This window comes from Callionymus lyra, chromosome 7 (assembly GCF_982586985.1).
Source record: "Callionymus lyra chromosome 7, fCalLyr1.hap1.1, whole genome shotgun sequence".
NCBI lineage: Eukaryota > Metazoa > Chordata > Actinopteri > Syngnathiformes > Callionymidae > Callionymus > Callionymus lyra.
Window position 1 is genome coordinate 26,212,831 of NC_141824.1, and position 26,583 is coordinate 26,239,413.

Here is a 26,583-nt window from a genome sequence, read left to right on the forward strand (position 1 = left end):
ATGACCGCCTTGCTCGGCTCGCCCAGGATCCCGTTCATGGGCATTTGGAGCACCAGTTGAAAAATCTCCGGCCCCTCCAGCATCGGCTGGCCCAGGTCGTCCAGGATGGCCACTCGAAACGTCTGCATGGTCACCCCCGGCGCGAAGTCCAGATTCCGGCTGATGCCGACATAATCCACGCCAGCTGCTCCGGAACACATCGAGGTTGAAGACAAAAGCTAATGAAGCAAACATCTCTCACGTCGCTCGGTTACTCATTCGTCAGCAGGCCAGATCAAAAGAACACTCTCCATGTCACCGTCACTATGCACCAACAGTTGCAACACGACGAGTGAATGAAAGACCGCGGCCACAAGTGGATACCACGCCGCACATGAACAGCTCTCTCGTTTGACATTCTCGGAAGAGATGAGGAATTCACAGCCAGACATTCGCCCGCAGGCTTCTCTCGTGCACTTGTGACCCAGATATGTGTGAGAGGGTTTGAAGCTGGTCGTGATTGAGTTGCTGCTAGTAACCCTTTTTTTGGACTGCAATCATAAACAGGTGGTCTTGGTGTATATATTTGGAATCCATGTGGAACTATCACTATTTCAAAACGAACTAAAATATTCGATATCTGGAAGTTATTAACCAGTATTGTGAGTTTTTGACTTCTCAGTTTAAAACAATTCACACGTTTATGTTTATATAATTTCAGTCTTGGAATTTTATTATTTATTTGTATGCCAGTAAACAAGCCAGCATAGCTGCTGGTGTAGTACTTGAAACAATTACTAAGGCTGGAACTTTAAAATACCTTTTAGTGAGATTGAGTGAGCGTTTTTATTTGATTTGATTTACTATTAACATCATATAGTCATAAAGTTTGTTCATTTTTTTACGGTGAATTAAATTCAGGCTGCTGGATGACGGCAGTAATTGCATTCTCTGCACCTCAAGGAACAATAAAAGATCCCGGCAATAACTGAGGATGAGAGGATACAGTCGACTCCAGCAGATTTTAAAAGCTTATTTTGGACACATTTTTGTTTCAACACAAGTTTTCCAAGAGTCCTGTGGTCTGTAAATTCTGCAACACCAATGTCAAGTTCTCAGACAATACCACAAATGTATCCTTATTCCTACAGTATCGCAAGATATCGTACCGTTTCCACTTTATCGTGATACATATTGTATCATTTCATATCATTGTCAATACACAGAGATACTGATTAACTGGGCAGATAACCAAGAAATAAAACATTTTTCTAACACATTTTTCTTCGTCTCATTCCCTCTCATTGACCACATAACAACAATTCAGAAGTTATTATAAAAAGCACCTGCATAACTACTGCGCTTTGATGACTCTATTGCAGATGTTTTGGGTGTTACTCTAATGATTCCTTGTTGATGTTGGCCTCTTCCATATCAGATAATCCTTTAAAATGTTACCATAGATTGAAATGAAAAATAAAATTGTGATTTGCCAGTGAAGCTTCATGAAGCAGTGTCATGTTGTTCAGAGATCAGTAGGTGGCGCCCTCAGTTTAAAAATAATGTGATGTTTCATTAGAACACTTGTTTAAAGTAAAGGAAAATCGCACAGAGACCGCCATCTAGTGGGCTCTGAAAATAATGAAACTGCTTCATGAAGCTTTATTAGAACATCACTAGAAAAAAAAAAAAAAAAGAAAAAACACTTTAAAGGCGACAAAAACATCAGTGAACAGGTAAATATATTTGATGTGCATGCAAGGTAGGGCCTGAAATGTCAGGAATTCCTGAAGATCCATCTGTGCTTGGTCTCAAGACAAGAGCCCAACAGGACTTCCTTTACCTAAAGCCTTATTTACATTCCTCTGGTCAGCAACGACATCCCTCAGAGCTCAACAAAGACAGACAAGGTGACGACACGGGACCACCAGTAACCAGTGAAAAGTCAAGTCACCCACCCTCGGCCGAGACGGGATCCGTTTTCCTGGAGCGCACCGTGACCGTCGCTCCTTTGGAGAGGTCACTCCCGGTCCTCCACACCTGCACCTCCACGAAGGCCTCGCTCTCGTCCACATGGTAGTTGGTGTTTCCGAAGTAGAACACGGGCGCTGAGGAGGGATAAAGCATGTGAGGACACGGGAGGATGTGATCGATAATAATTGTTTTGCTGCATCACAGCGGGCTGTTTGAACACCTGATGTAATTGCTCGCTTGAATCTGTAATAGCAGGAGTCCTCGCGCTAATTACAGGAGAATTAAAGCAGCATCTTCGCCACTGTAATCGCAACAAAAAACACTTTCTCAGATCCTGAGGCTGTGTCGAAAGTAGGGGGGGGGGTTCGACATCTGCACGTATGAGAAGTGGAGGTGATGATGACGAGGGTGACGGGTCTGAGAGGCAGGCAGGCGGCCTGACAGGAGGTCCGGGGGATGGAGAGCTTCACGTGCCAGCCCGGGCCTGCCTCGCCGCAATCTTTCTTCGAGATTCCACTGCAGCCAAACTCACCCACTGTTCTCCTTTTAACCTGTTTCACACTTCTTCCCAGAGATCCCACTCTGATGATGTCATGGATGCATCAAGCAGAAATAAATTGTGCTGCTGGCTCAAAATACGGAAGGATGAAGAGCAGCCACTGAAAATGTTTTGAACGTTTTATAGCTTCAATAAAGAGAAACTTTGCTATGTCTATGAAGGATCATATAGTACATGCTGCATTATGTGCAGTACATTTTTGCCTCTTGAGTCTGACAGATGGTGTCAAGAACTCCTACAGGGATTATATTAAAGGCAAAAACACAATTTACCAATGTAAAAGGCATCATTTAGTTCTCATCTTTGTTATTCAAGAGGCTTTTAGGTGATTATCTTTCCTACTGTACATTTGTGGAGATAGAAAGTCGGTTTGTTTTAATAAAATAAAACAGGAATCTTAAGTTTTGTTCCAGATAAATGTGTTCTCACACATGCATACTTCTTAAATCTGACTGTTTTTGGAGTTGAAATTAACTATATTTCCCGAGTGGTTGTAAAGAGCCAAACAGCCAAATACAAAGGAAAAAAAAGTAAAGGGAAATGTTTGACAGGAGTCGTGTCTCACTTTAAAAGTTAGATTTAATTCTCATACTTTTTTGATGAAAAGGCTAATGGAGCAAGTTTAAAAGTGAAATGTAATTTTACGACTGAGCGAGTATCCATTTTTTAGCCCTTCCAAATTTCCATTAAGAAATATGAGATCCCTGTATAGCCTTAGTCTGACTCTTCTCTTATTTTTTTAATGCCGTTTTTTATTTGCCAAAAAGACTTGAACGAAGTTAAAGTAACCTTATTTCAACTTTGGATAGATGTTACTAACAAGATGAGGATCATTTCTGAAACAAACAGTTTGTTCCATTTAAAACACATTTTTTTATGTTGTTAAAAAAGTAAGATGTTTTTATGTTTTAATTTGGATTTTAAGAGCATATTTTAAAATATGTTACAAATGAGTAAACCTTTTTCCTGTCCATCCATCCATCCATCCATCCATCCATCCATCCATCCATCCATCCATCCATCCATCCATCCATCCATCCATCCATCCATCCATCCATCCATCCATCCATCCATCCATCCATCCATCCATCCATCCATCCATCCATCCATCCATCCATCCATCCATCCATCCATCCATCCATCCATCCATCCATCCATCCATCCATCCATCCATCCATCCATCCATCCATCCATCCATCCATCCATCCATCCATCCATCCATCCATCCATCCATCCATCATCCATCCATGTATAAATGTATAAATGTGAGTTGCACTAGGCGTCAATGGGCGGCGGCTCCTGCCGTGTGGCTTTAATGTGAATAAGATGAAATGACTGAACGAGCTGACTGAAGCACACTGACTTGTAGCGGGCCAAGCTAACAGATTTATAGACCGATCCCGAGTACCGAGTACCGCTGCCAAACAAATTAACGACCTTGAAATGTTATCATCTGTTGGCTTTTACACTGACGATGCGTTCACTCGTAAAACACATCAAACTAAAATACACTGCTCTGTCCGAGGCGCCGGTTTCCATGGAGATAATACCTAGCTGGTTCTTGTGTCACATTAAGCAGCGAAATGTAAATAATTTACAAACAGCTGGGAGTGATAAACATATTGAATACATTCAAATACATAAATATGTGATGTTTTGTTTTATGGGAAATAAATTCCGTTGCTATCCCACCTACTGATCACACTGAAGCATTACGATTCCCCAGGTGTTTCATGAGAGATGATTCTTTTTTTTGTTTTTTTTGCTTATTTTCAGAAGGACAAGTCATGTTTTGAACGTCTAAAAAGTAAGTGGTTGAGGGAACAATCAAAACGAAGGCAGTAATAATGTCCCCCTGTTGTGCTGGCGAGGGGAAAAAAACTTCTATGCGTCTCCCGAGAGCTCTGCCAGGACAATAAGTGCTGCATCAAGAGGGAGGCAGCTGCCAGAGTCGCTCCCCGCAGAGAAACCAAACAATGTTTTTGGCAGCCAGCGGCGTGTTGCCGACATGACGAGTAATCAGATCTACAAGCTTGAGGTCGGGATCTCCAGGCCCCGTCGGACCGGGACGGTAATCAGATAAGGGTCGCGCATGAGACACCAAGTGAGCTACCAAGGGTTCACGCTCCGTTTAATAAAGGGAGTTCTGTCCGACAGCAGATGAAGCCGCGGGGCGAGCGGAACACACGCTGGTTTTCAATTTCATTTCCAGGTGTACGCGTGTGTAAATACTCCAAATTGGATACAACTACAAAGAAGGTTGTTGTTTCACAAACAAGTGGGAGTCGGTCGGAATATTCTGGAACCAGACCTCTAGTTTGACAAACATCGCTATGAATACATAATTTTAAATGCTAATGATACGACTTTACTATGGAAGAATATTCAACAACAACCATATATTAGAGAAAATATTGAACCACAGATTTGACAATGTGTCGTACATTAAACAAGGTTAAAAAAGGAGACCTAGACAAGCACTGAATGCACCCAAACAGCTCGATGCAATAGCTGTCAGGACACTCTAATGTCACTGAACAGCACCTTCAGTTCCAGACTTGTTCACCCAAGCTATAGGAAGGAAAGATTCCAGGACTCCTTTCTGCAGTCAGATAATTTAATAAAGAATTAACATGTTTTAATTAGTGTTAATAACCCCCCCCCCCCCCATTTTTGTATTATTTCAGTGTGTCTGTTTTTTTCTTTTCATTTTTTGCTGCTTAAAGCAAAACTCAAAGTTCCCTTATGTGGTAAGAATAATAATAAATCAATTAATGAATACAATTTTTTTTTTCATCTTTACACTTGCCTGAAAAGTGTCCAACACTGAAGGCAAGACTGCAGCACTCCGGTGTTTTAAAAGCTCTGATGATTTTATCTACCCGCTCTTAAACATGCATTATGAACAAGAATAAAGGGTTTTGTCACCTCAGCCACATGATGGCTGGTTTATTATTGAATTCTGAACGATGATTTTCAAAAAAGTAGAATTGTAGGTGTTGTTTTTGCTCATTTTTTGCAGTTACTTTGGTCAATTAGTCTTCCCAGCCATGGCTTTTAAAAATCCAAAAATAAGAACTTTTGTCCCGATTAAGCTTCTCTTGTCTGCTGCCAATGTTCCGAACCGACTGATCTCTGTGTTCCACTGAACAAAATGATATGTACTGTATGGGGAGCTGTTACACTTCCACTGGCAGCATTATTTACTGGAAGCCGATCTGTAAAGTTCTGCGATGAGCATGAAGAACTTTTGTCTACAAACATGGTCTCTTTTTCCTCATTAGTTCTGCAGCAAGCGATTTTGAAGACTTGTTTGCCTCCTCACTGTAGCTCAGAAGAGACCAGCAAGTAGAACCAGAACACAGAGAAAACAAACCCAATGTCTGAACTAACTTGAGGACGTTTAAAACTCAAGACAATTAGGCCAATTATCAAAAATTTTATTGAAAAACATAGATCCATTCCATGTCCATTGTTTTGGGTATCGTAAGGTTTTATTTGGGGACCGTTACTTTTGAAACCATGCCGGTTCTATAACAGTGTTAAATAAATGAAGGCTTTAATGTGAGTGTCCAGATTAGCATAGTTGAATTCTGTCAGTATTATTTTGGGGGCAAAATTGTGTGTTTGTACAACAGCATGCATGCGTGACTATGAGTGCTGTGAATCACTGGCACTATATATTTACATATACTTTATATATATATACTCTATATTTATAAAAACTTGTTTAATTCTTGTTTTTTAGATTATTTTTTGGGTCAAAGGAAAACACCAAAACCTAAATAAAAGGACAAAAATTTGGCATTGCTTTCTGGTCTTCCGTTTATGTCAGACCATTTAGTTACCACAGTATCAGTACCATCACTAGTCATGACCCAAATAAGTTAAAGTGTCAACTTTGCCAATTAAAAAGGCTTTTTTGTCTTTTCATAATTGAGCAAAGATCATATAAATAACTTTTTATTGCAGTTTTTCCTCCAAAACGCTTTTTTTTTTTTAGGATATTGTAAAATAGTTTTGTTGTTTAAGGTACATTGCTGTTTTTGAAAACAACAACCCTTTTGTTAACACTCTGATGTTAATGCAGTGTTTAGAATAAAAAACAGAGGCACTTGTTCGCACACGTGTGAGCGGGAGACACTCGGGCATCCCTAAGGAGAGGTTGGACTCCTCCTGACTGCCTGATTTCACTTGAACTTCGCCTGACATTCCCACAGCGCTAAGTGGCTCTTCTAATGGTGAGATTCAATCGAGCCCCGGCTAGCACTCCTTCACCCACAACTTCTTCCCACAGCGGTCCTATTAAAACGTGGAGTGGTTAAAAAGTGTGTTCGAGTCAGACGAGTTCTGGACTCGTCCGTCTGGCTTAAAAACTTTCGGACAGCTGTTTATAAGAGACGCAAAAAGGAATCCAGGTGAAAGATAATCACAGGCTTCTCCTCGAATTCGGCCTCATACAGGATGTTCTCTCCTTTAAACAGAGTCATAATCACATGTTCACGAGCTCAGCAATATTTACTGGCGAGCGACAGGAGACTGTTGAAGTCAAGTCTCTGCAGGAATCTTCTCGTCTTCCACGCCATCAAAACATCTCCCGGATGCAGAGTCGATATTAAACAGCAATTAGCTCTGCAAGAGAAGACACGTCCCGGCGTCTCAGGTGAAAGCCGCGCTGGAAGGATGTGGCCACTTATGGCGGGGAAAAACATCAGGACGTTGTTGGGAAGAGGTCTGTCCATGCATGCCTCAGTCTCAGCTCGTAAATGTTGTGAATGTCCCACCGTGACGGTCGACCTGAGCACCTGAAGTTACTGTATCGGTCTCGCAAACTCAAGCAACGAAGACATTGTTCACCCACAACTTCTTCCCATGTTGAAAGATATGTTACATTAGTTTTAAGTCGGAAAAGCATCAGATTCCAAGATGCTAATAACAAAAAGACACAATAATAATAAATAATAAATAATTCAATAGTTTTCTTAAAATATATAATTAGTAGTAATTTAAAAAATATATTTTCATATTAAGAAAAGCTCAATTTTCCCAGGTCGTAAACAGTTTTTTTGGGGGTTTGCTTGGGGCCGAGGGGTATATTGACTACTTTAAGACTCACCTTGATAGTTTAGTTTCTCAATTGACTACAGGCAAAGTCTGTTACATTCTACAAAAGTGCCTTATTATACCAGAAAAAATTGCTACAACTTGAAGAGTAAAAAACTATTCTAATAATAACATACATGGTAGAAAGGTTTGATTATATTACCAAATAAAAAAAAGTAAAATATCACATAAGCTCTTTAGACAAAGCTTTGTATTCATTTGTTTAGCACTATTTGGACACTGTATCTGCACCTCCAACATTTTGAGATTTCAGATAAAACTAAAACACAATCATCACTAGACAACAATAGGTTTTAAAAAAACAATTAGTTGTTTTGTTGTACACTATTAAATAATAATGAATGAAATGCAATCTATTTCTCTATTCTGCAGAAACATAGCTAATATTTACCAAATTAAGGATAATACAATTATCCGGTGCATCATCGTAAATTATAGTTATTAGCATTGTGTCCAAAAAAATCAAATAAAACAATATAAAATTCATACAAAAATAAAAAATATATATGTATTGAAAAAAAGAATAGTTAAACATATAGCAATGGAAACATTCTTGCATTTTTTACACACTGTTTTAGGCATTATTATTAACCTTTTTTAAAACTTTTTTCTGCCGGTGATAATGCTGGCTGTGGTAATAAGTGGGATATAGAAAAAGTTAAAAGTTAAAACATAAAAAGCACCTCACCAGACCAAACTATGGTATTTACCAAGCTAACCAAAAAGACATGTTATACTATATTGTCTGGATCTGTGCGTTTCTCTCAAGGAATTACTGCATCACAGTTATTCTAAAAAAGGAACACAGAACTGGTGTTTTCATTGTTGTGAAAAAAATTGAAGACAAACAGATGATTATAAAAAAGAAAACAAAAATCATCTGAAAATATGTATCCAGTAATGCATATTTCACAACTTTATTCAAACATACACTCAAGTGAAGAGTATTTTCACTTAAACTAGTGTTGATGCTGAGTCAATTCAGTTCCAGTTTCTATTTAATCTTGTGTATTGAACGTCACATTTGTGCTTATTCTTTGTTGCAGGGTCTAACAAAGAAAGAAGAGGAGTAAATATTTGAGCAGAAAAATCAGCGCTTTTGTGCAAAAAATAATCATTTGTTATTAAAGCTCGAAGTGGGATTTGTTTAAATGGACATATAATGGGATTAAGTTACACAAAAGCTTCATCACCATCTCGACAATGATATTAGAAGCAGACAAGAACACAAAAGACTTTTCCTGCGGTTGAGTCGCAGACTAACTTTTCTTCACATTCATCAAAAAGGAAAGAAAAAAAATCGATTTAATTCCGTACGCAGCTGATTTTAATTGCGTCGTCCCTGCAGGTGATGGCGGGATAATTGTGGGAATAAATGTTTTGGGTGGAAGTAAAAAAGAAGAGTCTGCAGAGCTGCTTGTGGATGCAAAGACAGACTCCGCTCATTTGAATACGAAGCTCATTGGAATTCTTCACGCAAACTTCTGCAAATTGCTTGATGAAATCAGACACTTGGCAGACAATACCACTTCTGTGTGTGTGTGTGCATGTCTACACATGTGGCTGCTAGCTTCATCCCTTTCTTTGCGACTGTGATGTGACTTCTATTTGTGTTTCTGTGTGTGTGAACAGGGCAGTGTTCGTGCACGAGACCCCTGGGCACAGGTGGACACAGGTGCAACACTTCACTTCAGTCGACAAAGAGCGATGCAGAGCTCGTGTTCATTCCTTTTCACTAAAGCCTGCAAGGCCAGAAATACAACTAATATATCATCAGAGTCCGTCTCAGCTGGACTGTAAGGTCAACTTTCAGAATCATAACTGCAAGAGTGTGTTTGGTTTAGAATCGCTCAGTTATAAAGTCGGGCATTAGAAAGCGGCTGATTTTTCATTTTCGAAAGTTTGAAAAATGTGTGCGAGATCTTCCCTGTGCGCATAAAATGTTCTTTAGCACTTTACAAAAAGAACCTTTTGCTACAGTAGAAACCACTTTAATTCTAGGAAAAACTAATCATTGACCAATTAACAATTAAACTATATGAAAATGTTCTTTAATCATTTAGATTTAGTTATGTTAATTATAGTTATAATGTAAAATAAATTATAATTCATATGGAAATAATTCACCCTTGTGTTTTCCCAGGGTCAAGGTGACCCGTTGGCCCAAAAACAAATGTGTTTGTGATATCCCTTCTGGTACTTTATTCATAATTATTATATGTGAGCAAACAGAAAAAAACAACTGTAAGTTGTTCAATTTATATTCACAAATTATTTAATAATATTAATAATATGAATCCAACTATTTTCAAACGTTGAGTCGCAGATAATATGAAAATGAATCATAATAAATTATCTGAAAACTGCAGATATATTGATTTATCACTACAGTAGGAAAACAAATATTTATTATATTTCTAAGTTATTCCTAAGTTATTATATTATAAGGAGTTTTCAGAAATAAGATAACAGTGAATACATTTGATACACTCGTCATAATTGCTGCTTAAATGTTCCAATCAAGAGAGTTTAGTTACTGATTTGTTAAATGCTCATTGTGAAGTGAATCTCTCCTCCCAGCCACTGCTTCAATAAATATTTAACAAACCAATATAATCTGCTGCCAGCACAGATTTCTGCATGTCATTATCTTGTTTTTATTTATCGACCGTGTTTCATTATCGCCTCCTTCAGCGACAATTTGACAGTATCTTACTCCTGTTAATTCACTGGAAACTGGGAATTATTTCACTGTATTAAACAGTGTCAGGTTAGCACGAATCCGAAGATGAAGCTTCTTCACATCACGTTGAAACAGCTGAACGTCACAAACGTAAGAACAAAGAAAAACTTTGTCGTCGACGGCGACGCTGTGAAGAGGCATAAGAAGAATCTGTTAGTCAGCCAGACGTCCCAACAAAGCCTGCAGCTACGAAAACATGATTGCAGATAAAGCAGGAATAAACACTGCGTTAGCGCTGTCAGTCCGGCTGAAGCTAATCCTGTGACGCCCAAATATTGATTCAGAAGAAAGAAATCTGCTTATCAGCTGTTTTCTGAAAGCTATTAACGTTAAATGACTTTGTTGCTGTGTTTGCTGGTCTATTTTCAATTGTTGTGTTACTTACTGTTTCAATAATGATGACTTTCTTCGTACATATCATTAAAACATCTTCATGAGTCAAGTCAGATCATGATGGGTTTTTCTGGTCCGCGTCATGAGCTCTTAAAATTGTCAAATGTGTTAAATATATTCAATGATCTGTTAATTAATTATGTGTTTAATGTTTTTATTGATGGTCTGATGAGGTTTCATGAAACAGCTGTTGAGGTTTTATGATAAAATATCCTCATTTTCAAAGGCCATGGGATCTTTCTCAGTTAAAAAAAAGGTGATGCTGTATCATGAAGCCACCGTTTATGAAACCTCGTCAAACAATAACTGCTCTATTTGGTTCATTTTTGCTAAATCCAGGACATCATTTTGTAATGTCAGACATATAATTACCAATAAACTTTGTAAACGTTTCTAATTTTTTAGACCCCATTTAAAAAAAGATTACGATTTTATAGTATATGTTCAAAAAAATGAAAGCATTATTCGTCACATCAAAATCATAAATAACATACGTCCCCCAGTTTTATCTACCATTTAACACCTAAAGGTTCTGCCTACAACAGAAAATAATTCTAAAGTGACCTCGCAGACTGCAGATGACATCACATACATTTGCTAGTGCCTAGTCCTCAAGATGGTTCCCACACTATCTGATTGATTATCAGATTATCTTGATTAACTGATAATCTTTCATATTTAATTAATATTAAATAATCATTACCTCTCTCAAGAGATACTTTACACTAAGAGATACAAAACAATCTCTCGATTGTGCCGGCTAGTCTCTGGACCAAAGGCAGACATCTGCATAATTCAACTGATAAACAGATTCTGTCTAGAAGACATCAACTGCGGTCAAATTCCACAACCAAAATATGAGTGTTTAGAGTTACTAACCAATCATACAAGCACAAATGACTAGAGACGTTTACCTAAATATTCATACTATAAAAGATCTGCCATTTCGTTAGAACTTTGCGCTTGGCCCTTAAACATGTCTCTACGATTGATCTCTACTTTGCCAAGGCCCGTGATCATGTAAGTTGTGTTTCAGACTTTTGCATATTTCACTAAACAAGCATTTTCTCTTTAACTCTTTCCTATGTCTGTGTCCTTCTTTACCACCACAACCACGTATCGATGCCGGGGGGGGTCGTTTTATTGAACAAAACCCTGACATTATATAATGATTTACTGGTTATTTTAAGTTTGTTCTTAACCCTTTTGTTATCTCAGGGTCAAGGTGACCCGAAGGCACAAGGGATACCTTAAACAGATTACTTTTTTACAGGCCTCCGGGTCACCTTGAACCTGAGATAACGGCACTTTAACCGTATCACCCATTTGTTAAAGAAATTTCAATACAAGTTTAATTCATAAACAATCATTTGAATTGAGGGACATGTTAAAATACATGCTATACTTGCCTGCTTAGCTTGTTATTAATAGTGCTAGCTGCAGTCATTCTGAGGTGAAATAACTACCATGTAACAGATATCTTTGCACTAGTAAAACAAGAGATAAAACACACCCAGTACCCAGAGCTTTATATTGAATATATGGGGTATCAAAACAAAGACTTGTTGGCTCAGGTCAGACTAGTCAGAGACCAAAAACAGGGTTGTAGAAATAAACAACATCAAAAACTAAGTAGAGGTGTTGAGCAAATATTAGAACACAAAGACACACCAATATATATTAAGAACCATTAAGAACTGTCAGGCAAAATTATGACAAACATGTTCTCAGTTTTAAATCAATGATTAATAAAAATCAACATTAGTTGCCAGTATGAGAAAGAAAGTTTGTGAAGGATAATCTGATGGATGGTTTTAATGATCAACTAGGCCTTTGGTGTTGACCAGGAATATTTACGGTCAAGAACAAGGAGTGGCCAGATGTTTATGGTGTTTAGGTTGGGAGACAAATTGATAAAAGCACCTCCTAGAACTGAAGGTTGAACTCATGCACCTGTCAAGATCATCGCTCAAGCTGCTCGTGACAAGGAAACGATTGAAACGGATGCCGATGTTATTCCAGCTGTAAGATAAAAATGAAGTTTTTACCAACCAACACAAAGATATTATTAAAGAATGGAAAGTTATTGAGTGTATGAGAAGCTGTTCAGGGACAAAATCATGAAAAAAGTCAGACTCAAGGAGTCCAGACAATGTAGGTGTCAAGAAATGTCAAACTAATTTAATAAAAAGATATTCTTAAAGATAAAAGACAAGCGAAAAGGTGCCATCTTGAAAAGGTGTTGAAAGAGGTTGTTTTTTATAATGAAGAAATCCAGGGTGAAGGTTGAACTCAAATAACAACGAATGTATTACAGACTAAAAGAAAAAACAAACTTGGATGAGTCGATGAACACCTGAACAGGCTCATCGCCGGCTGTTCCGAGTCCAATTAAAAGGCTGTATGTCTCAGCAGCAGTCAATACCCAGGAGCAAGGCGGGTCAAAAGGTCCACACAGCCTCAGCTCAGGTTGCATCCGCAGCAGGAAAACATTCCACTCATGCCCCCCCCACTCTTCTTTGAACAGGTTAGATGATTGCAGGTGAAGTGCGAGGAACAGGAGCTGAGACAAAGAGGGGGGGCTTCACTCAGGTGTCCACCATTTTGTTTGTTGTCACATGCATTCCTGAAAGGAAATATTTAAGCAGGTCGTTCACTCTATGGAACGAGCAGTGCAAACAGAAGAAGGCGTCATGTGCAACCGCCGTGTCTTTACAATGTTGACACAACGTCGGCAGGTCAAAGGTCGAGAAAGACACAAGAAGAATTATTACTGAACGAGAAACTTTGTTCAGTCTGTCTTTTTAAGGGTTGAAATTCAAACGTGTTATCTTGAGCCAGACTTTCAAATCCCACAAGGGCTTCAAATCATCTATTCTGTCACAACTGTGAGCGAATGAAACACATTTTCTGAGACTTTCTTCTTCTGTCGCGCTTCAAGTTAATCAAGTCGTTCACACGTTCATTCGGCTCCGTCACTCACTCTGCGGCTCAAAACTGAACATCAAACCACAAACTGACAAAGTCAGTGATGGGACTGTAACATCTGTATTAATCTAAAATAGTCAAGATATGATCCAACATTTTAGACCAGGGGTGACGAAACAATTTTCCAGGTGAGACATTTGATGACATGAAAGCGATGAGCTGGAGGAGGAGTTATTAAGTTATAATGGACTCGTTCGCCAAGATTTTAGAGAGATCATGATGAGGGACTTTTCATAAATTAAGATATCAATTTGATATTATAAATTATAGGTTTGTAAATTAATTCATGATTAGCAGAATGTATATTATATTGGTCCATGTATAAAGAGAAACAAAGTGTTGAGGTAGTTAACTTATTTTATTTTATTTTTTTTTACTGTTTATTTATCATATTTTGTAGATAAGTACAGAAATCACAGGTAAACAAAAAAAAAAAAGTCCGTACATACATGAAAAAAAGACAAAACCAAAAATTAGGGAATGTTCAAAAATGTCTATAAGTCTATATTACTTTGTACATAGATATTCCATTTTGTTCATCTTTTCCTATCCCAGCGTTCATCCTCATGAAAGAGGTCAGTTCTTACATTTGGTGAATCTCCTTAATAATTTAAAACCAACAGTTTAAATTTGGTGCTTCAACATTTCGCCAGTTCCGTGTGATTGCTGATTTTGCAGAAAGTGACAGAACTTTGAATAAATAGACATCACTTTTTTGAAAGGCTTAAGGGAATGAAACCGAGCAGAAATGTCCGAGGGTCTCTAGAGCATTTAAAGAGGATATTTTCAAGTGTATTTATCACATCAACTCAGAATATTTGCACCTTAGTACAATTCCAAAATATGTGAGAATGATTCCCAGATGTGTGACCAACAGTGTTGTGGCTTCCCTAAAAGTTTTCCCTTCAAATTAGGTGTTATTATATAAAAATCAGATAAAAACCTTCCAACCAAATTCCATCCATCTTTTCGAACTCGTAGATCTGTGTTCTACACATTGAATGCCTCTCTTCTTCAGATATCGCAATTTTTAACTCATTTTCACTTGACATAAAGAGTATTTCTGCCATTGCTTTTTTGTAAGCTGCTATGTAATTTAGAAACAATTTTTGATGGGTGATCTATAAACAATTGGATGGTTAGCACGGTCACCTCACAGCAAGAAAGTTGCTGGTTCGATTCCAGGCCGAGCCAACCATTCTGTGTGGAGTTTGCATGTTCTCCCCGTGTTGCGTGGGTTTACTCCGGGCACTCCGGTTTTACTTTTACATTCATCTCTGTCTGCTAAAATCGCTTCCAATTGGATTTGCTCGAAGTTCAGCTCAATTCTTTTACTATTACATATTCAGGGGAGCACCATTCAATAAAGTATTTTATTTGGGCAGCATAATAATATTCTTTAAAGTTTGGAAATGCAAATCTGCCTCGATCTTTGTTAAGTTGTAATGTACTGACCATTTACGAATCTGGATATTAGCTTGTCCCAATACGAGAACTGGGAATCTGCAAGTGTGACTGGTAATGATAAAAAGAGATATAACAGCCTCGGGGAACAGATTCATCTTGAATTAAAATCCATTACCAATGTAGAAACACACATGTTTAGCAATGAACATTCCTGAAATATGAATTTAAATACCCGGATCTTTTCAATTTGTCATTTTCCTGTTATTGCATATGAGTCTCTTGCAAGAATAAAACTTCTGCATCATCCTTTTTTCAGTTTTGCAAACACTTAACTCAAACCGTTTACATTTACAAACAATTCTAATTGTTAATTATCCCCATTATGTTGTTGGAGTCTTAAAGTGAAAACTCTATCAGCTTATAAGTCCAATGCTAGGCATAATAACATGCATGTGAAAAAACTGCTACTCCCATAACAAAGTGAAGTTATAACAGGTTAACAGATATATGTATCGGAATCTTTCTGGTAACCTGTTGAGATTATTCCTTCTTCGTTGCTGTATCGTTGATTTGAATCGAGTTTTCGATGTGTTAAGTGTAAACTTGGGAGAGCAGACTCAACGTGCAACTGTCCACTCCATTAGCAAGCCTGAAGTCCATGAGGTAGTAAACTTTACCTCAGAATGATGACTGTTGGTACTAGACTAGCTAAGTTACCAAGTACAGCATATAGTGTAAAATGTCATTCAATTAAAAAAAAAAATACCCATTTAAAACTAAAACTTAATTTAGTCATGGAATTAAGTAAATATTTAATATATTACGCTGTTGCTAATACTAAGTGATAATTTCTGAAAATGCATTAATACTTTCTTGTTGAAAAATAAATATTTTGAAATTAGCAACACTTCAACTAGCTATTTTGATCTTTTTAAAAACATATTTGACAGATTTCTGGGAGCTCAAGAAATGAACCGGACAATTACCGCCGTTTTTGAAGTTCTCCACTAGAAGTGGAGCTAACAAATTGAAACCGTTGCACATTCTGTCAATTCTGACAGCACTTGACCACATCATCCTTCATCGACCTCTGTGATTGGTTGGTTCCCTGCCAGTTTTGAGTGAAACCGCTCTCAAGCAAGTGGAAGTGATGCATTAAGAGTGAGTTGATAAAAGCTGAAAGTGATGATTGAAACCGCTCGTGTATGCTCGGACTCAGTTAACTCTTGCAGAAAAGCTTCGCTCTAAGTCTTACACTTGTCCTGTCGAGGCTTTATTTTGTATTTTGGTTTGGACTTGCACATATGTAATGCCTTTCAGGGACATCAACAGACTCCGGGAGGCCACAGGGAGACCAAAGTGTCTCGGCCTCGGGGGGAAGAGGGATAATTTCAGCTGAGCAAAACAAGTTGGGCCATCAGCTCTCAAAAATGATGCAGTAGTTCTGGAACGACTCAAGGTCTGCAGCTTTAAAATGATTTTTCAGCAACATTAAGTTTTCTGAGTTTTAGAGCGCCAAATGGTTTTTTGATTATTGGAAACTATCAGTCAGCAGCAAAAAAAGTTGCAAGCAATTCACAATATTGTAGTCAAAACAACACTAGGAATGCCATTGTTTGGATTTTAGGGTTATGTTAGGCTTGTTGAAAATGTTCCCCATTTTCCAAGATGAATAATATTTGTAACATTTGAAACTACAGTACTGTTGTTTTATGGATGATTTTGAGAATGACTCACATTCAAAACATGTGAAAAACAATTTTACCCTTGCAAATATAATTATTTTTCTGACTCAGTATTTGATCTGATGTATGTCATCATAAATGTGTCACATCTCCTGATTGCAAATTGAATTTTAAATATTTGACAATTTACTGAGAGAAAATATGAAAAAAGGGAATACTCAACAACTATTATGGTAAAAACATAAAAAGCGCATCTTCATAAATTCATGCGAATCAGTCACACTCAACTTGTTTTTCTGCTGAAATCCTCCATCGTCTCACCCACTCCCAGTGAACTCATTTATACAGCTGCAGATTTTTAACATAATTTGGCACATATCCTCACAAACCTCTCATTTTCTGCTTTCAGAATTTATTTGAATTTGTTCTATCCCTCATGCAAATCCTGTGTAACCATTGCAGCATGTTCAGGTGAATCTGGTCTGTGTTTGGTGTTACTGATAAGATTTTTGTCGCTCACTGCAACAACTTCCAGACTTTTATTTTTGACTACCTGATATCCAATCTTTCCGAAGACATTAACTGAACTTTAAAAGTGTCGCTGCTTTCCATCGGGCTGAATTATTTTATCGTCAGTTTTAAAACTGGCATGAATGGTAGTGGAAGGTGGAATTTAAGCTGCGTGTAATGAGGCAGCAGGTGAACACAGTGAGTGCCCCCATGTCGTCATCATCCCACTTATCTCCCTGTAAATGGATTTTGATTCCGGGATAAAAAAAAAAAAAAACACGGCGAGGTTTGCAGCTGCACAGCATCTGATTCCACAACAGCACTTCCTGAAGATGGTGAGGGCGATTGGGAGCCGAATGGACGGATGGTGTCGGGGAACAAAAGCAGGTATGATATCAGCCCACACCTGCAGATGAGAGATAAGCTCTGCCTCCAAGGAAAGGAGACAAACACCCACCCGTCATGTTTGCTGCCTCTTCAAGCAGAAATAAATATAAATAAGCAAAAGTTCAAACACTAAACGAGAGCTGACTAGACATATTTCTTAAACTCATCAGAAACTTTCAAGAGAAAAGTTACTGGCAGCTGAATGTCACCCAGTCGTTCAAAAGTAAAAGCCCTATAACTCTTCATACCTGCGCCGGCTGTGTGACACTTTATTGCGTTCCATTTAACACTTGACGGTTGCTGAAATGAGATCTTACTGTCATCCATATCGGCGATGATGGTGATTCTGGCAGACGGGAAGTCGGAGGCTAGACGGCCGCCCATGGGCATGCTGAGCGTGATATTAAAGCTCTCCTCGTCTTCGTACAGGGAGTCGTCGATGATGACCACGCGGCAGGGTTTCTCCACCTCGCCCTTGTCGAAGCGCAGCATGCTGTGGTGGTCTTCAGGTCTGGAGATGTAGTCCGAGTAGGACAGGACGGTGGTGGGGATGGTTCCTGCTGCTGATGCTGGGAACAGAGAAGTGAAGGTTGAGGACGTCAAATAATTGTATTGAACATTCATAAGGTATCATCAAGAGTATGATGTAAATCCAAGAAAAGTTAACTAGGAAGTGATTAGGTCTCAGGGTTTTTTTGTAGTGTAATCCAATTTTGAAAGTTTGCTCCGGGTTTCTCCGGTAAAGACAAACTCTGTGGATAAAACTTGACAAAACATATAGTTAGAAGCACAAAAATATATCACTTTTCATGTGTTGGTATTATTCAGGTCACATGCTTGAGTCCTGCTAAGCTTTTTTTTATTTATTTTTTTCATTGCCATGATAAAACAATACCTAAATCAAGAAAAGTGTTCAATTCATTGGATTGTATATTGTGTTTTAATGAAGTCATGTACTATGCCCTTTAAATTAACTGTGAGCTGTCTAATGTTTTTTTTCATATTCGTTTTCAAATTTGTGTGTGTTAAAATATTTACATACTTTGTAAATTGCAAATACATTATATGTCTTTTATTCATTATCATTATCAAAATGAAAGTAGTTTTTCTTATATATACTGTACTTATTTGTATCGGAAATCTTCAATTGCAATGTATTTTGGATTAAACAATAAAATATTTTTAAAACTTTTAATAATTATGATAGATAATATTTTACATTTATTTTAAAAGGTATCATGGTTAATGTTTGTATTTGTCCACTCTATTTACAAATTACAACATATAAACATAAATTAATTGAATATTTTCAGAGTCATCATGGCTACTGTAAGTGGTCCTGGATGTGGTTTCTTTTCTCTTGCAATCTAAATATTCCACAAAACAGAAGCTATGGAACGCCAGTGAAATTTCAGGAAAACATTTTTCTGTGCTAGACAGCTCTACCCGGAGTGTCTTTTGGGTAAAACAATTTAACACACAGGGGGGCGAAATAGAACTACGGATTAAATGTGTTTTAACGAAAGCCTGAGCTGGATCTTCTGTGGGTTTTCCTGCACTAACGAAGGATTTCTCACTGGGATTCAAACCTTGAAACAAAATCATCAGTCATGTCCTCTTATCGGCACAGGCCCTTTAAACTTCTAAATTTATTCAGTGAAAACTGACCAACAGAATCCCTGCCATTTAATCAGCTCTACTCCAAGTCATTTTGAATGGAAGAATAATAGCTTGTAGCCAGAAATAAAGTGCATTTACTTTAATTTAGCAAGTAAAATGTCTATCCAAAGATGGAAATAAATGTGTTGGTTTTAATCAGATTCTTTATTGCATAGTGAATTGGGTTAACAATTAGAAAAGCCACAAAACTGTTGACAGAGAAATGTGGTCACACATGGCATCTATTTTGGTCTATTACTTATTTTAATATTCTGGGCTCAATGTCATTAAAAATAAGTTTGTTTCTACAGAACCGCAGATATTTTTGTTAAGACTCATTCCCATAAACCTTCCAAAATGTGATGAATATTTATTGAGAGTTTTGACACTTGCTGCTTTAAAAGCAATTACAAGGAAGTGGCTGAATGTTGATGCACCGAATCAAAAAGTTTGGATTGAATATATTGAGGAGATTCACCAACGGAAGATATGACCACTTTACTAAGTTTGAAAGATGGTACTCACAAAAAAGATAGAATATCTATATGCAACCAATAGTAGCTTGTGTTCATCTTTTTGGTTTTGTATTGTCTTTTATTTTCTCATGTGTGTACTTGTTTATTTGTATTTTTGTTTCCCTGTGATGTCTGTACTTATTTTAGAAAATCTGATCCATAATAAATTATGTAGTTGTTTGAATTAAAAGTAGTGGAAGCAATACAGCTGGTCATAATGTTTGGCCAATCTGTGTATAGAAGTAATTTAATGATAGCATGCAGATTTATCAACAAGTCACACCAATGAGAGCATTTTCTTTCACAAGTTGACACACATTAAAAATGCTCATATAGCAGTCGTTGATTAAAAAACGTTCTCTGGAGGAATAATTGGATTCATCACATTTGCACGTCCTGACACAGTCAACGAGAGAACATCTGCACCACCTGCTTTAGATGTGCGAAATAAACCCGGAGCAGACAAACTGATGCAGAATATATTAGAGTGCTTTTAAAAAAAAGAACCCTGACTGTGTGATGTGGCTGGGAATCTTCCGTCTAGATGGAGTTTCAAGTTCTCCTCACGAGTGCAGACGGAGACAAAGACGAGGAGTAATCGTTGTGTGATCAGGGATATGGTGTCAAAACAACACGTCGAGATAGTTAAACAGACATTTAACCGAGGCGGTGTTGAAATCCTGCTCTGATTTGTTTGCTCGTCTGTCTAACTGGCTCGACGTGACAGCTGCAAATGTAGCAGAATGCTGTTATCAGACTCGTGAACAGCCTCGAAAAAGCGTTTAATTCCTGTCTGGGCGACTTAAAGCACTTGACGGCTGAGATACCGATCGGACCTGTTGACCTGCACAAAGGCAGTCGTCTCCGCAGGTCAGTCGGCCGTGAGATTCGGGTCACAACTCGCAACAGCTTTTTCCTTATCAGAGATTTGATTGACGTTTAAATTAGTTGTTAAGGAGATTAAAGTGTTTATTGGATCATATCGAGCAACAATCATCGGTAATACAACTTAAAGTTTGATGCAAATTGCTGCGCTAACCCAGGGATTTTGCATCATCGATTGGTTTAATGTCAGCATTACATTCGCGGGCTGACCTTTAACTAAAAACAGAAAAAATAAAAGTAGATGGATTTTATGTTTTACTCACTATCACTAGTTTACAGATTAGTATTGAGTGAAACAAGCCTCTTCACAGACTAACAATACTTCAGTGAAAATGTTGTGTTTTTTTTCAAGACAGTAACAACCAATAAAACAGAAATTATATCAATTATATTTTCTTTCTTTGTGGCCCAGGGTTTGGGAACTACTGCCTTAAACAATGTTAGCGGCCTCATTGTAGTAGCAGGTAATGTTGGTGTTAAGTAGCAGCTGGTCCCGAGTTTGCTCTTGTAATTTCTACACCTTCTACACCACAAATCTTTTTTCTTTTTTATGTTTTGACTTCCACACATCTTTTTGTATCTAACTGGAATTCGTTGTGAGTGTGTTTTGACCGCAACAGAATTTTTCTGTACATTTTCTTTAATTGGGCTTTTATGTGAGTTTGTTTTGACCGCTACACATTTTTTTTGTATTTTTTCTGCGATTTGACTTTTGCTGTAAATGTGTTTTGACCATCATGTGAGTTGGCTTTGGGTTGAAGTAATTTTTCCAGAAGTGTGTATTGAACACTGTATTTTTGGGGGTTCTGCTTCCAGTTTGATAAAGTCTTCTTTGGTTTGTATCGTTCTTGTAGTGATGGTGTGATGAAGCTTCATGAAGCATTTTCATTATTTTCAGAGTCCGCTAGATGGTACTATTATCCTTTGTTTTTAACAACTGTTCAAATGACATACCACATAATTTTTAAACTGATGGCGCCACCTACTGACCTCTAAACAACATGACAATGCTTCATGAAGCATCAGACCAGATGCTTCATCAGACCTTCACTACTTTCTTGTAGACTCAAGAATTGAATAAGTTTTATTTACTGACATGTTCTTGAACCAAAAAATTATGATGATGGACTAAGTGTTGAAAGGGATACCATCTGATTAAAAAAAAAAAAGGTCCATGTTTCAACTTAAGCTCATGTAGTGTTTGATTCATTAGAAAACAATGAAAACAATAAGGAGGTGGTCTGGCATATATACTTGGTGGACGTTGTTAAATGCAAAAAACAACAACTGTGTAGCAGTGTCAGTTTAAAACAATTACAATTCTTAAAACACAGTTCAATTAAAAAATGAAAAGAAACAACAGATTTTAAAGTTGTAGCAGACTTCATGTTGTCGTGTTGGTCATCACCGCTCACCTTGCTGCGTGAAGCAAACAACCATCAACTCCTGACTGACGTCGCCGCTCCGGCGCACCGGGACCATCATCTCTCCGACGTCTTCCTCGATGTTGTAGAGCGAGGAGGGGATGAACACTGCCGACTCTGCACGGAACCACAGACACTTATCAGATTATTAGTTTTCTTTAATCTCTTTTGTTTTCATGTTCACGTCACACGAGCTAATTGAAAAAGATAAAGTGAATATGGAGGATGAGGTGCATCAGGCTGGAGGTCAAGGAAGACTCGAACAAGATAAGCTGCTTCAGGATTCAACGCACAGGTGCATAACATTATGAACAGTGAGAAAAAGATTCAGAAGAGGTAAAGAAGACGAGATTCAGTGACGTAAAGTCTGTCAAAATAAAAAGATTCTTGTGTTTGTATTTAATTTTAAAATATTTGATTTTGTTCAGATTGGTTGAAAAGACATAACACAGTTTCAGAAAATGTTAGGATTTGACAAACAATCTCAGCTTGAACCATCAAAATACCTTTCAAGATAATGTATAACTTTTTTGTTTAGAAGAAAACAATATTTTATAATTATATTACTTTGTTCGTTCCTTAAATCATTGTTTCTTGGTTTAACACATAATACCTGTAACACTACAACATTTGTAGTATTTTCAATTTTCAATCTTCAGTTTTTTTTATATATGTAGAATCTTGAGACAGAGATAAAATGCTTTTTTAAAAGTTTAAACCTTTTTGAAAACATATTATTTAAATAATCTGTACAGAAATGTAAACGTAAAAATATATATTCAGGGACAAATTCATGTTTCTTCTTTACACACACCTCTTTTTTCTTTGACACGTTTTGCCTGATAATAAAGTTAAACTTGACTAGACTTGGCATTGGTCAGAGGTCAGGAACTCAAATACTTATGCAGACATTTTATTAAGGGTTTTTGAGTCAACTCTGAAAACATAAAAGTTACATTATCTGTTCGTGAAAAGTCTGAGCTATAAGAGGGAAGTTTGTAACCACTTAAAGGATTGTGAAAAGCTATGACGTTATTATTGTTTCATAAATGAAAGAAACTGTGGCTTGATCATACTTTAAACGTTTAGCTAAATAATGCAGGACTGATTTAAAACTAAACTGGTGTGTGAACACTAGATAAAAGACTGAATTAAATCTCCTGAAAATCTGTTTCAGTGGCAGGCTTCCCTCGCTTCTCTCTGAGCTCCACATCGTTCTCAGACAATCGTAATGAGCTCATTCAGCATCCCAGAAATGTCCGCAAAGAATAACAAAAATCGTCAACAGCCAGTTAAATCTGACCGTCTTTCCATCTCATTCCATCTCCAGAGGATGCTGCGAACAAATCGCATATATAATATGTTTTGACAACTATTTTGGCTTTTTAAACGCTCGTGTGTTTCCTGTCACCTTCGGCAGTCTGGTCGGTAAAAATAAAAACTAATTTCTATTCCACGTTTTCATGAAAGCAGCCGCGGGGCAGAGCTGAAAACCAACTCAAAGAAAAATAAACAGAAGAAAATGCATTTTTATGAGTCTTTGGATGTTTAGCTGACCTTGAGAATCGTTAGGGAATCAGTAAACAGCATAATGATATGATAATAGACAAGGAGCGGGGAAGTAAATAGATCTCAGAGCGGAAGTTGACAGTTTTGCTGATTGGCCTCCAGAGACTGATGTTTTGTGATGGAACTAAACACCATAATTAGCAAACATTTCTGACAGCAAACTCATCCGTCCTTTCCCAGCGCAGCCTGGTGGGACGGCGAGGGGGAGAAACATCCATATTTATACCATGCAGTTTCATTTCAGCTCCATCACAGTCACATTGGATCGCTCGCATTTCACCGACAAATGAGGTCAGAGTGTGCGTCTCCATCACCTCTTGTTTATCTGCTTACCAAACATGAATATAAAGCTCAGATCCAAATTGAGACTATTTTCCATGGTCACTGTTAACGTCAAAACTTTTTCTTCCTCCACATTTACTCATCATCCTTCATTATCACACTCTTGCCCACTTCTCATTGGTTGACTTATTTGTGTTACTGGAATCCTCACACCCAACATCCTCCCAAACTTTTCTAGCTTTTACTTCGAGTTTCTTCACCTCTGTGATGAACGTGTTTCTGATCTCCTAATGAGAGAAAACGCTTCCCTCCATCTCTAAGGTCCAGATAAAACAGTGAGACGATCCGCTGGGTAGTCTAAAGTTAGTGGAATGTCAAAATGCGTGAGCAGTACCGTTATCTGGTGTATGAAAGAAACTAAAAAAATTGGACGCAGCTATCTCTGGGTCCGTCAGATCCTTTACAATACCAGGCAGCCTCTGTTCCATTTCATTTTGCATCTTCTTGTTGATAATAATTTGTGCCTCAATGCATGTTTCACTGTGAAATCTAGGCTCGGATTTGTACCCAGTGACTATTTGCAGATTTTTAAATGTTAGCAAAATGTCACCTGAATCATGTCGATAGAAACACTTTGAAGTTGTGACCCTTTACAACCCACCGCTCCATATTATAGTGCGTCTTTATGCAGGGAATAGAACCTTTACTTTGACTTTAAATGTTATTCAGTTGCTTGAATGTAATACAACACATTAGCTTTGAATGTACCTTCAATCTGTTTCCACTGTGCTATTAAGCTTCACTTCCATTCTGCAACCAGTCACGGATCATCCCTGACAGTTGTCTTTGACTATTCCACCCTGACTGCACTCTCTTCTTTGCCTTCTTTATTTTTCAGCCAGCTACCACAAATACTTGAACAGTTTTCACTCCCTCTACTCTTTTTGTCCATACCTCACCCCTCCAGCTCATACCTTAAGCTTGATCTACTTTACTCTCCCCCCAAAAATCAACATATTATTGGCAACACTGATTCCATAATCCCAGTGAATTAGAAGAGGCTGGGAAATGAAGTTACCTGACATCTCACCCTGAATTTGTAGCAGCACACATCGACAACCACCTTCAGCCCCACCATCCTCCTGCTATTTTACATTTAGCATATACACTATACTTCTCTGTCGCTCCTCAGTGCAAGTCAATGTCACACAACTGTTGTGTAGTGCTTATAGTATTAGTATTTAAGCCAGTAATATTAACACAAGTAACTATAATTAGTAAACTACAGAAACTGGTTCAATTATAAACATCACTGACCATCTTCCGGGTCCAGAATCTCCACTGTAGCAAGATCTGGGAATTCAAGCACGGCCATCACAGGCTCCGACAGAACAATCTGGAAGGTTTCCGACACCTCGTACTCCGTGTCAGACAGGATCCGGACCTTCCATGTGGCTGTGCTCTGACCGGGATTGAACTGCACTTGTTTCTGGGACTTCCCACGGAAATCTTTGTCTTTCTTAGCACTGCCGTCCCTTGTCCCGATACCTTTGAAGAGAGAGAAAGCAAAATAAAACGTGTAAGACTTTGTAACAATTTTGGTAAGGTAAGGTAAGGTAAGGTAAAACTTTATTGAAAAAAATGTTTTTTTTTCCTATAGCCAGCATTTTTTCATAAACAATACAAAATAATAAATATAAATAAAATAAGAAGAAGAACATAAAGAGAAAGAACAAGATGACACAATCTAAGTATAAAGACAAAGACAAAGAACATAGGTCAAAGAAAAACAACAAAGACAAAGGATACAAAGACTAACATAGAACAGAAAATCCAGATACTCTCACTCCACTCCTGCCCCCGAACTCAGAATTGTAAAATTTAATAGCCCGAGGAATGAATGAGTCCTTGAGTCTATTAGTGTTGCACCTGGGTAGGAGCATTTGTGCACTCATTCTGCTTCTCTGCTCACTGATGACAGTGTTCAGAGGATGACTGTCATCATCCATGATGGACAGTAGTTTGTTCAATGATCTCCTCTCAGCAACTGTCACCAGTGAGTCCAGCTTCATTCAGTCATTGGTCAGTTTATATTACTTTTAATTTTTTTTTTTTATATTTCTGGGATTGGAAATATTGTTTAAGTTCTCTTTCACAACAATGTGTCCAAACACAACCTTAGTTTTACCAGGCCGTTTTAACTAGGTTCATAGTTTACCTTTAATGATAATGTTGGTATTGCCCTTTGGTTCCATGAAGGTTAAACATACAATAGTACTAGCTTCCACAAAATTCATAATTACGCACCTTATTGTATACTTGTAAACTTTGCTAGCATGTTTCTGAGACCACAACAATGTCTTATATGATAAAATTTATTCTAAAGATGCTAGAATTAAAAAAAAAGAAAACTGGAGACATTAGCATTTGGAATTTGGAAGCGAAATCAAAGTCCACCACCTTTCTAAATAGAAATAAAGACTGATATCCAGTTCATATC

At 37.7% G+C, this 26,583-nt stretch overlaps 1 protein-coding gene across 1 annotated transcript in view; it reads right to left on the reverse strand.

The window, feature by feature from the left end:
- Positions 1 to 26,583, reverse strand: part of frem2b (FRAS1 related extracellular matrix 2b) — a 100,928-nt gene that overhangs the window by 17,947 nt on the left and 56,398 nt on the right. The window contains exons 4-8 of the mRNA XM_087796454.1: positions 25,401 to 25,631; positions 22,224 to 22,349; positions 18,067 to 18,318; positions 1,938 to 2,087; positions 1 to 184 (exon numbers count right to left, since the gene is read on the reverse strand). The exon at positions 1 to 184 is cut by the window's left edge and continues 26 nt beyond it. Coding sequence (XP_087652580.1) covers positions 1 to 184; positions 1,938 to 2,087; positions 18,067 to 18,318; positions 22,224 to 22,349; positions 25,401 to 25,631 — 943 coding nt within the window. The remainder of the gene's footprint in view (positions 185 to 1,937; positions 2,088 to 18,066; positions 18,319 to 22,223; positions 22,350 to 25,400; positions 25,632 to 26,583) is intronic.